The following is a 12,125-nucleotide window of genomic DNA, read 5'->3' as shown; positions in this document are numbered from 1 at the left end:
CGGTTGAGAAGGGGGGACTAGGTGTCCCAAATTTTAAGGCATATCATATGGCCTTCTCGTGCCAGTTTTTTCTTCCTTTTTTGAAGGATTCTCCTAGTGAGTGGGCGATGGCAGAGGCAAGTGTGATGGGCCCACTCGCCCCAAGAGCGATATTCACGACTGTTAGCAAACGTGGTAATAGATGCCCCTTGACGGAGTTTCTAAGAGACGTTTGGAAGAATATCTATGATATGTATGGCTCGGTTGCTCTGAAATCGCCTGATGCAGCTCTGTGGCTGAATAAAGCTATAACGGACAATGGCAAGTTGTTGTTTTGGCCGGAGTGTTTTCTTGGCGGAATTCAATGGATTAGTGATGTTTTTAAAGATGGAAAATGGATTGACTTTGCTGAGTTAAGTGCTACTTTTAATGTTGAACATTTTTCTATCTCGGACCTCAGGAAATTGAAGAGATGTATTGGTGAAGTGCATTGTGACGGGGATGTGAATGTTGAACTTTTCACTACTGGCGTTCAGTCGCTTGCGAGTAGGGTGTATCATCGAATTGTATCGAATTATAAGGAGAATACTGAATTACTTAATGAATGGAGCAGAAGACTGGGTTGTGAAATCACTTCTGACCTGTGGCTTGTGATGTGTGCAAATGTGAAGCTTTGTTCGATAAGTTTGACTGAACGGTCGAGACAAATCAAAATTCTCAATAGAGTTTTTTCTAGCCCGGAAAGGCTTGAAAATAGAGGTTTGTCTGATTCTGATGTTTGTTGGTGTTGTTGGAGTGAGAAAGGCAGTATGGAACATTTGCTGTGGGACTGTGTGAGGGTTTGTGGCTTTTGGCATGAGGTTTGTATTATTTGTCTCGGGGTTCTGAACCAAAATGTTGACTTGGATTTTAAGACTATGGTGCTGGGTTGTGATGCTTTACTGGACGACCTTTCACTATCGGAAAAGAAATTTTTGTTCAGAGGTGCTTCTATTTGCAAGAAAATGATTTTGAGGAGCTGGAAGTCGTGTGTCTCAACAATACTGGAGGATTGGATTACAGAAATGAACTGCTTAGCGAATATTGAGAAATTTATATACAGAAAAATGGGGAAATTGAGTTTATGTACGAAGGTCTGGGGTGCTTTTTTGAGTAGGTACTAGTGCATTGCTAAGTTCTTTCTTTTTCTATTCCTACATGTATATATCCTTTATGCTGTGTTATGATATTTTGTGATTTATTGGTCAGTTCTGTTCTAAGTACTAAAATTAAAATAAAGAATTAAAAAAAAAAAAAAAAAAAAAAAAAAGAGAAACGGGACACTGGAGTACATAACAGTAGATGCAGATGGCAGTAGTGACTGGCTCCAAGGACTAGTCAAAGTTTATGATTGGTCCTTGGACACAGCCAGAGAGCTGCCTGTGATGATCTCTGCTGTACATTTTTGGCTTAACTGCATTCTACCACATCTCAAGCTTTGGCAGACATATTTTGGCAGAAAGTGCTTGAAAAGAAATGATGTGCTTCACGGTAGAAACCTAATTTAGCATGCATATGGCAAATGCTTCTTTAATTTTGTGTCTGTGATGGAAGACTGAAAATTGACAATGGAAGCAACCAATTAGGCATACTCCATATAGACCTCATCACTTCTCCTGTCTAACTTACGTCTGCTATTTTTGTACTGTTTCTAATCCCTTAGACTCCCAACCAGTTGAGCCTATTATAATAAAGTCAATTAATGTCAACAAAAAGGTATGGAAAACTCACCCTGGCAACTCTTCTCATAAACTTCTTCCCGATTCCATATCCTGTGGAATAAAGCGAACTGAGGTCAATGACAGAAAATTGTACACAAAGCTACAATGCTATCCATAAAGGTGCCTAGCTTGGCTAGGTCAGATGCAATAAAAATCCTGAGTCAAATAACTTCCATAAGGTCAAGATATATCCATAGATCAACAATGATAGCCATTTAGTAGGACCTTCAATATTTATGGCAATTGGCCAAAAAGACAACACAACAAAAAGTTCAATTGTTGTGGACATCAAAAATGTCATACTGGATACTAAAAAACAGAGACTTGAGGACCCAGATTTTAGCCAGAAATTGTAGCTATGTCAGGAAGTGTAACCCTGCAAAATATGGGACTGAAGAGGTATTTATTACTAATTAATATTTATCACTTCTGTGAGGACAGCAGACCTTGACATTTCAGAGTTTCTGTTCATGGGTAATTATGTGATTTCATTTGCCTTACATTGTATTGTTATACATGGACACATCCTAAAATGCCATTTTCTTCTTCAACAAGCGGTTGAAGGATGAATTGTTCAAAAGAAATCAAGAACATGAAACATATGTCAGCATTTCTGCCATATTTTTCATGGCGGGTGTTAAAATATATGTAATTCATGTGTTTTTTAAAACATTTTCTGAATTAATTAATGCTGTTTGTAAATAGATGTATTTATTAATTGTATTGTTACGTGCAGAGAATGGCAATCACACAATATATATTTTTGCAATGCATTTTATTAAAAATAAAATAATGAATTTAGTTATTCGGATATGTAAAGTGTGCTGACTATTTATCCCAAATATAAATGTGCAAAATTGTGCGATGAGCACAATGAAACCACTACATCACGTTTGTCATATTTATTTGTATTATGCATCTTAGTGGAACATAGTGCTCCAAACAGAACTACTGTATAGAGAAAATAACAGTATGGAGAGCAATCTATCTAGATGCTTAAAAGTAGCAGGGTATTGACATTTGAACATTTGGGGAATAGGAACGGGTACATGAGCAGGTGGACCAGACAGTTGATAAAGCCCTGAATATAGGTTAATGCTTTTAATTTATCGGGGTTAGACTTCTAATAGTAGGGAGCCAGAATGGATAAGAATTGGAAGCAGGAGGTAGGGCAGAGGCAGGCAAGGAACAGAGCTGGTGAGGTCTTTTGTCTTTTTAGGGGTGTGGTCAGATGTAGAGTTGGGCATGCATATGTGGGAGACAGCTTTAAAGACCAGAAATCAATTTGCAGAGTAACCAGTGCTTCACAGAGTGCCAGCTCAGATAGAGAGTCAAAGGGTAGAAGTGGGGATGAGCGAAGGAAGTAGAAGTGTGCATGAGTGGTAAATGGGAGAAGTAGTCCAGCCTACTGAAAACCAAAATGGAGTGAAAGGTGAGGTAGTGGTGGGTTCGGAGGTTGGGTTGAAGCCTTGTCATTTCCACAAAGGTGACAAACTGCAGCGTTTGATATATGAATAAGAGTGAATCTCCTGCTTGTGAGTCGGGGTGGAGGGCTTGAGTAGGATGGATGGAAAGTAAGCATGGGAAATATTGAGATGTTAAAGTAGATGTCATCCCGGTATTAAGTGTGATAATGCAGGATGGATAATGTAGGGGGCAGCAAAGAAGGATCAGTTACTTACTTCACAGGATTAGTAAACAATAAGGTGGTCATTTTAAAAGTAATGCAAATTGCATTCAGGGGACCCCCCAACATTTGCACTTACGTGCTGTTGTGTACCCTCCATGCAATTTTCCTCATCAATTGAGGCAAGTAAATTGTGATGCCATTTACCACTCAGTTTTGTAAAACAAAAAAGGCTGCCTGCAAATTACGCTTTGCAGGCTATGTTTTGGTATTTGCCAGATGTAAATGCGAGGAGTATTTCATAGCAATTCACTGGTTTTACGCCTGTATGAAAACCTCATGCAGCCATAATACCAGGTGGTCTTCCAAGACAGAGGAGGAGTCCTCAAAGTGTGTTAAATATGCCCAGCCATCACTAAGGATCCCGCTTATACTCTGTGCTACAGGAACAGACACTGTGGCCAAAACGTTTCCTAACTCCTTAACCGACCCATGCACGCTTAACTTCTAGTCTTCATCGACCTACTCCATCAGCCTTTTCGACATTCTGGGTATCTTCAGACTTCCAATACATAAACTGGTTTTGTTCTCTGTGTATTCTCTGCTCACCTCCTCCGAGCAAGCCTAGTCGTGGCTTGCACTGCACCTGGGCTTGGTTACTTCTCTGCATCCTCTCCAAGTCCTCTAGTCATCGAACCCAAGTCCGAATCTTCATCCTGGCCAGCCTGAAGGATGGTCTGCCTTAGCTCCCTCTAGGCTATTCTAATACCCCTCTTGTTTTCACCTATAACTGGGAGCTGCCTATATATTTTGTAGCATTCATTCCTTCCTCTTAAACGTTCAACTTTTTTGAAAATATTCCAGCTTCCTCATGTGCCTATTAGTTATGAATTATTGGACTTACCTGTGAAATAGTGATGGATACACGTTTATATTGGTGTTTGCTATTTTAGAGAACGTTTACTGGATTTTATATATCTCCCTTCTATTTTTAAAAGTACTTTGGCTTATGCGTGTGTTGCCTTTACCTTACTACCACCCCTGTCACCTCCTAATACTGGAGCCAGACTGCTCTGTTACACTACCATTGTGAATGTCAGGACTAGCTTAGTGGAAACCCTCCATAACAATACATGTTGGTCTGACCAAGCCCTTAGTAGAAGACATATAAAAAAATCTTCCTAACACCTACATAGGAAGCTGTACATGGGGGAGAAAAACAAGTAGGCAGAAAATAAGAAAAAAAAAGTGACGCTGCCTCTTGACTCCTATCATGCACTGTACTGACAGTTGCAGTCCGTTCTTTATGTAGCAGGTGACATAATGAGGATCTCCATATCCTTTGAAAACTCACCTGTTTTGCCTCCTAATTGCAACACAGAGGTGGGCAGTTTGTTTATTAATTCAATGAACATACTGATGAGGATACTGATGATCCAGAACGAGAATTACAAGAATGTCACTTTTCCTTCTCCATCATAGGATCGTCTTTGATATTTGTAAACAATGAACACAATAGGGTGACCGTCGTTGGGGTTCCTTCTACCTGTGTTATACTGGCATTTTTGGAGGCCACGTAGGGTCTCGGAGGTTGTTCTAAAAGTTGAGGACTATGTGCACAAATTATTGGACTCAGCATCGGCATTGTTGGGCACTGGCAACAATGAGGCACAGAATAATAGTGACCAATGTAATGAATTGTCCGAATTAAGAAAACGTTTAATAAGAACAGACCTACAGGGGTCAATAATCCTTCAATACCTGAAAAGCCAATCTCTACCACAAGGACTTAGAAATGAACCCTGTTTATTTCTGGACAATAAGGACTTTAAAATAAAATGGAGCTATATTGCGAATAAGTGCGGACGCGACTGGCTCATTTTGATTATTGATCCTAAAAAAAATCCAAGAGGATATTAAAACGGAACTTGACTTGGAATGTTTCAAGACCAAATTAGAATCACATCTGAAAGAAGTGTTGTACTTTAAAAAATAACACTGCCCAAACTAGCCAGGAACAATGAGGTGATTACACAATAGGCTGATAAACCTTATCAGCGCTGGACCACTCGCCGACTTCGCGCAATCACTTATCTATCCTCTTCGAACTCAACACAACAGAACTGGGCACAACGGGTGCCTTAAGAACCTCAGTTTCTTCAGGGGGGCCGGCAGTCAATAGGCCCACTCATATGTCACCTCCTCCTCAGGTACCGGTCCCTCCTACAACTCCTCTCTCTGATTCAAAACAAAACACAGAACACTTGCATCAGGGTGGCATTCTTAGAGTCCTTCTTGTATTATATCATTATAATTGTCTCAGTTGTCTGTCACTCCTAGGCTGTAACGTCCCTCCCTCCATTATGACCTCATCCCCAAGGTCTGATAAGATTCTAGCTTGAGGCCTTGACCTGGCTCTGATCTCCCTTCCTTTCCACCACCTTATCACAATTCCTCCCCCTTAAGCCCTTACGTTGGGAAGGGAAGGGAGTACAATCTGGATAAATAATCAGTTTGAGCCATTTTCCGACCTGGTTGATGAATGGTGTGGAAGGAGTATGGTTGCAATCATAGGAACCATCTTAGAACACAGAGATTCGTATCTTTATTCCTGGACAACCTCACCAAGGGAGCGTGATCGGTGACCAGTGTGAATGTTCTTCCTAGTAAATAGTACCTTAGAGTTTCTATGGCCCATTTCACTGCCAGGCACTCTTTTGCGATGGTCGCATACTTCATTTCGTGTGCTAACAACTTCCTACTAATGAACAAGACTGGTCTTTCTTCCTTTCCTTTATTCTGGAAGAGTACAGCGCCCAAACCTGAACCAGAGGCACCCGTATGTAGAAAAAAAGGTTTTTCGAAGTCGGGACAGCGTAGTATGGCCTTGTTGGAGAGGGCACTCTTGAGTGCCAGAAATGCTCCTTCGGACTCTGTGTTCCTCCATTCTCTCTTACATGGTGCGTTGGTTTTCAGAAGATTCTTCAGGGGAGCAGCGGACTGACGAAAAGTGTGGAATGATTCAGCTATAATACCCTACGAAGCCTAGAAATCCTCTGACCTGTCTCGTCGTTACAGGGAATTGTAGTTTACTTATAGCTTCCATCTTCTCCTGTTGGGGACAAATTTCCCCCTGACCGACATAATACCCAAGGTACTTTGTAAATGCGTTAGCCAAATGAGTTTTCTTGGGGTTGGCATGTAAGCCGGCCTCCTATAGGGTTTGAAATATTGCACTTAGATGTTTCAAGTGATCTGGCCAACTTTGACTGTATACTACTATGTCATCTAAATATGCCCCGAGGTATTCTTCATGACCTTTCTTCAAATGGTTCATTAGACTCTGGAACGTGGCTGGGGCGCCATGAAGCCCAAAGGGCAGCACGGTAAACTGGAACAATCCTGCTGCAGATGCAAAAGCCGTCTTCTCTCGGTCAGCATGGAATAACGGAATCTGCCAATACCCCTTGGTTAGGTCGATTGTAGACAGGAACTCTGCTTTACCCAGTTTCTCCAATAGATCGTCTATTCTGGGCATAGGATATGCATCGAATTTCGAAACTTCATTCAACTTTCTAAAATCCATGCAGAAGCGTGTATTCCCATCTGGTTTAGGAACCATCACCAGTGGTGAACACCATTCACTGTAAGACGGTTTTATCACCTTTAAGCGTAGCATCTCTTCCATCTCCTTATTAACAGCTTGCAGTCTGGCTTCTGGGATCCTATACGGTCTCACCCTCACTTTCGTACCCAGGGACGTTTGTATGTGATGACATGTCAACGATGTTCTACCTGGAATTGATGAAAATATCTCCGTATAGCGATTGATCAGGACATATAGTTCTTTCTTCTGACATGTACCGAGGTCTGGATTAACATTCAGGGCCTCTTTCCCTATCTTGCCCTCGGTTGTGGGTAGATACTCCGGTGCCACTTGGTCATGTGCTGTATTATTTTTTTAAGTTTCTTTTATGACCTGATCCCCTAACCTTGGTAATTGCTTCGATGGCACCTCTTCAACGTTGACTGCTCCTATTGTAACCATTGGTTCCTTCCATTCCTTCAAAAGATTAATATGATATGTTTGAAAGATAATTCTATTCCCAGGTTGATGTACTCGATAAGTAACAGGGCCCAATACTTCTTTTATTCGGTATGGACCCCTCCAGGATGCCAGCATTTTATTTTCCTTTTTATTTCATTCCTTAGTAGGGATTAAAACGAGGACTTGATCCCCCACCTGGAAGGTATGCAACTTCGCCCCTTGGTTGTAGTAACGCTCTTGCTTAATTTGAGCTTGTTGTAGATGTGACTGTGCCACTTCTTGTCATTTCTCCACCCTCGACTTCAGCTGAGCTGCATATTCGGTCAATGACACATCCGCACCCGGCTGCTCTTCCCAATTCTCCTTTAGGATATCCAGGAGTGTTCTTACCGGTCTGCTGAAGAGTAGTTCGAAGTGGGTGAAGCCTGTAGAAGACTGTGGAGTGTTTCTCAACGTCATTAAAATCCACGGTACCAATCGGTCCCAATTTCTTTCTCCCGGCACAATGGTTTTCTGCAACATTTGCTTTATCGTCAGGTTGTACCTTTCTACGAGCCCATCTGTCTCGGGATGGTAAACTGCTGTCCTAATTTGCTTAATGCATAGGGTGTCACATACTTGCTTTAATATATTGGACATAAAATTAGTGCCTCGATCCGTGATTATTTCCTTGGGGATCCCCACTCTGGCCATAAAAGGGACCAGGACGTCGCATATCTGTTGGGCATTTGCAGAACGTAATGGAAAGGCCTCTGGATACCTGGTGGCGTAATCTACGATCACCAACAGGTATTTATGTCCCCGACTTGAAGGATCAAGTGGTCCGACTATGTCCATCCCTATGCGTTGAAAAGGTTCCAATATCAAAGGCATAGTCTGAAGGGGGGCTTTTGAAACTCTCGGATTGTTCTTCTTTTGACACTGCGGGCAACGTTGGCAAAAACACACCTCTTGGCCATATACCCCTGGCCAATAGAACCTCGTCAAGATTTTCTGGGTGGTCTTATCCGCTCTGAGGTGTCCCTCTCCCACCTGAAGATGCGCCACTTCTAATACAGTCTGATAGTATTTGCTAGGGATTAGAAGTTGTTGTATGGTTACTTTATCCGTGGACTCTGTAAGGCGATAATACAAGCCGTTCTCTTTCACGAAGCATGGCATCTTTCCATCTGGTTTATCGACCACTGAGCTTCTTGCGTGCCTCAGAATTGGGCCCAGTTCTTGGGCTATACGAAAACTGTCCCCCTGTTCATCAATTCTCCAATATACCACCATCGAGCACATGTTTCTCTCTATCCATCTCCTTTTTTCCAACTTCTTGGTAGTCTTACTCTTCTTTGCTTTAGATTCTTCAGTGTTTAGCTCCTGGTCGTGAAAAGTAGCTTCCTTCAACCATTGGTTTTCCATTTTAAGTATAAGGCGGGGAAGTTCCGGGACATCAGAGCCAATCAGGAGCGATTCAGGCAACGTTGGCATCACGGCTGCTTTCATACCCATTTGCACGCCTGCTAATTTTACATTTATTTTCTTAAGGGGATATATTTTGACATCTCCGTGAACGCAGCGAATGGGTATACTTTCCTTCGAGCTCTTCACCTCTCTTACCAGATCTGGTTGGACGGCGGTCTGTAAACTTCTGGAGTCTAACAACGCTCTGGTTGGCCGGCCTTCTACCTCAGCCTCACACACAAATGGATAGGTGGCTTTGTGACTTGGGACTGCACTGTATTGATCCACCTCCTTCCCACCAGCTCGTTCAAAACTCCCTATGTCCATCGGTTCTGACTTGGACTTCTTTGGACAAAGCCTCGCTAAGTGCCCCCATTCTCCACATTCAAAACATTGGGGGCACCGCAATGGGGCACCTGGTTTCGGGAAGGGAGCGTTGGGCCGGGGGTCTCATAGTTAGGGCGGGGTCTTGTTGGCTCCCAGTCTGGTCTGCGGAGCATTGAGTTCGGCCACCGTGAACCACTAGCCTGTCTGGAGCCTGAATTGTTTGGGATTCCGGTGGCCTTGACCAGAGGTGGATAAGTTGTCAGCTTCCCTTGTCCAGCTTTCTGATATGCGGAAGCTATGTCTACTGCTTCAAGCAAGGTAGGTTTATGATGTTGGCGAACCCATCTCTGCATTGGAGGAGGAAGGGCTTCGACAAACTGCTCTAGGACCACTTTTTCGACCACTTCAGGTACAGTTCCAGAAGTGGTTTCTAACCACTTATCTCCAAGTTCCTTTACCCTATAAAACAACTGTCTGGGTGTTTCCTCTGCTAGCAACTTGGTTTCTCTGAATTCGATCCTGTAGGCCTCTTCATCGTGGCCCATCCACTCTAGGACGACTCATTTCATCTCAGGGTACGCGGTATCTCCGATGGGGTTAGCTGCCTGGTATGCGCTTTGCATCTCCCCAGTCATGAGGGGAGCAATACAGTGTGTCCATCTCTCAGCCGGCCACTGAGCGTTTCGGGCCACCCTTTCAAAGTTGACAAAGAAATGGGCAGGGTCTTCCCCCGGGGAGTACTTCTGCAGTACAGACGCAGGTACCTACGGCTGAGCTCTTATTGCTGTGGCTTCGAGCAGCTGTGCCTGTTGCATTTGGATAGCTTGTTGGAAGGCTTGCCGGTCAGCCTGAGTTTGTTGACCTTGGAGCTGCAAGGCTTGCTGCAGCAGTTGTTGTCCCTCTGTTAACGATTTTATCAGCTCTTCCATCGTGGTTCTTGAATCCCACCGCTGCCACCAAATGTGAGTAGTTGAAAATAAGCAGACCACTCTTTGATTCTTCAAACATAACTGGCTTTTATTTTTGGTAAAATAACGGCCTTCTTTAACTTTGGAAGTATTCAACTGGTGCTCGGCTCCACTCTTCAGAGGACCGAACTCTCTATGTTAGCGTGGTCTCAGAATGCTCAGGTTACTCTCACAGATTGGTTGCCTCTCAGCAAGGGAAGTCCCTGTGTTCACCAGTTCATCATTTCTTCTAAAAGTCTATAATTTCACACTGCCTCTCAAAGTTTGCTTTTCCTCTTCCTCCTTCCGTGACCAGGAGGAAGGTAACTTGGTCAGTCTTAGAGCAGGAGCTATTCCAGCCTTCAACTTCGGGCTATAAGGCTTCCTTATAAAGCATTATTTGGTCGGCTACCTTTCTCTCCGTTCACTTGCATCCCTACTCTCATGCCGCTCACCTTCCATCCAGTACCTTCACCAGCGGCACTTCTCCGTGCCCCGAGCGCTCCGCCTCTCCTCGCTCGCTCGCTCGAGGGGAAGCTTCAGGGCTCAGCAAGGCAACAGCCGTTCGGTCACCGGCGTTGCCGATTCGCTATGCGAGTCGGGCCCTCTGTCCCTGCTGAGACTTCAACAGGGGAGGCGTGCGCCGCGGCTCCTCCAGGAAGGTGGGGGCCGAGGAGGGGAACTGCGGACCCGGCAGCTTCTCCATCGATGCTGGCTGTTGACAGCTGCTCTCGTCAGGCCTGAAAGTCCGTTAACCTTATCGGCGCTGGACCACTTGCACAACGGGTGCCTTAAGAACCTCAGTTTCTTCAGGGGAGCCGGCAGTCAATAGGCCCACTCATATGTCACCTCCTCCTCAGGTACCGGTCCCTCCTCTAACTCCTCTCTCTGATTCAAAACAAAACACAACACTTGCATCAGGGTGTCCTTCTTGTTCTATATCATTATAATTGGCTCAGTTGTCTGTCACTCCTAGGCTGTAACGTCCCTCCCTCCATTATGACCTCATCCCCAAGGTCTGATAAGCTTCTTGCTTGAGGCCTTGACCTGGCTCTGATCTCCCTTCCTTTCCACCGCCTTATCACAGTGTAATTAATGTGAAAAACAACACCCACTATACAAGAAAAAAAGACTAGACCTAAGATTTACAGAAGATGGCTCCTGATGACTGTCGACCGGTTGGGTTTTAGGGACACAAACATGTCGGGCCTATGAGTGTAGATACACAAATTGGATCAAGTGCAATTAAGCAGTTTGTGCTTTTGTGGTTTTTTGTATAATGTTTTTTGTATAATGTTTTAATGTGAGTGTACCTTGGATAATGAGTATGTGTATGTTGACTGTTTGATTTGTTGTTGTTTTGTCAATAACTTGGTGAGTGTTACTTAGATAAAAATCTTTCTATAGAAATATTTTAGATTTGTACGATGTTGTATTTTGATATGAAAAGTTAATAAAACCTATGAAATATTTTGTATATATTTTTGGCTACGAGGACAATTTTTTCAGTACTGAGCAGCAAGTGGGAACATGAGATAGTCATTGAAAGTGCTTAATCTGTTTTGTTCCTATCCCTTCTTGCTGCGTTTATGTATTCTGCTGACTACACACAGTAGAGCGATAGGGTTCCTTATACCTGTATTATACTGACGCAATAGCAAGCCCAGCATCTAAAAATGTATTTCAATGAAGAATAATTGCAAACCTGATTTTTAGCCAGACAACGACGCTAAGGGAGAGCTGTAAAGTCGTGGCAAGAGGTCAGCAACACGCCTCTCTTCAGACAGCACATGTACAATTTCTTATGGCTTCTGTAAGGCCCATCTTGTATTCAGCTGTAAGATTCAGGTGGTCATACTGCAGGTACTCAAGAACCATGCAGGCAAGTTCAACAGGCTGTGGTAGAAGATGCTGAGGTTTATCGTGGACAGGACAGCATGCCTGTATAGCAGTGTCCAGTGGGTTGAATGGATATCTGGAGAAGGTCA

At 43.5% G+C, this 12,125-nt stretch overlaps 1 protein-coding gene across 1 annotated transcript in view; it reads right to left on the bottom strand.

The window, feature by feature from the left end:
• Positions 1-12,125, bottom strand: part of LOC138566820 (thialysine N-epsilon-acetyltransferase-like) — a 238,396-nt gene that overhangs the window by 64,655 nt on the left and 161,616 nt on the right. The window contains exon 5 of the mRNA XM_069644497.1: positions 1,750-1,790. Within this exon, the coding sequence (XP_069500598.1) occupies positions 1,750-1,790 (41 nt within the window). The remainder of the gene's footprint in view (positions 1-1,749; positions 1,791-12,125) is intronic.

The sequence above is a fragment of the Ambystoma mexicanum genome, chromosome 1p, assembly GCF_040938575.1.
Source record: "Ambystoma mexicanum isolate Mex_15411 chromosome 1p, UKY_AmexF1_1, whole genome shotgun sequence".
Taxonomy (NCBI): Eukaryota; Metazoa; Chordata; class Amphibia; order Caudata; family Ambystomatidae; genus Ambystoma; species Ambystoma mexicanum.
This window is presented reverse-complemented; position numbering and strand designations above follow the sequence as displayed.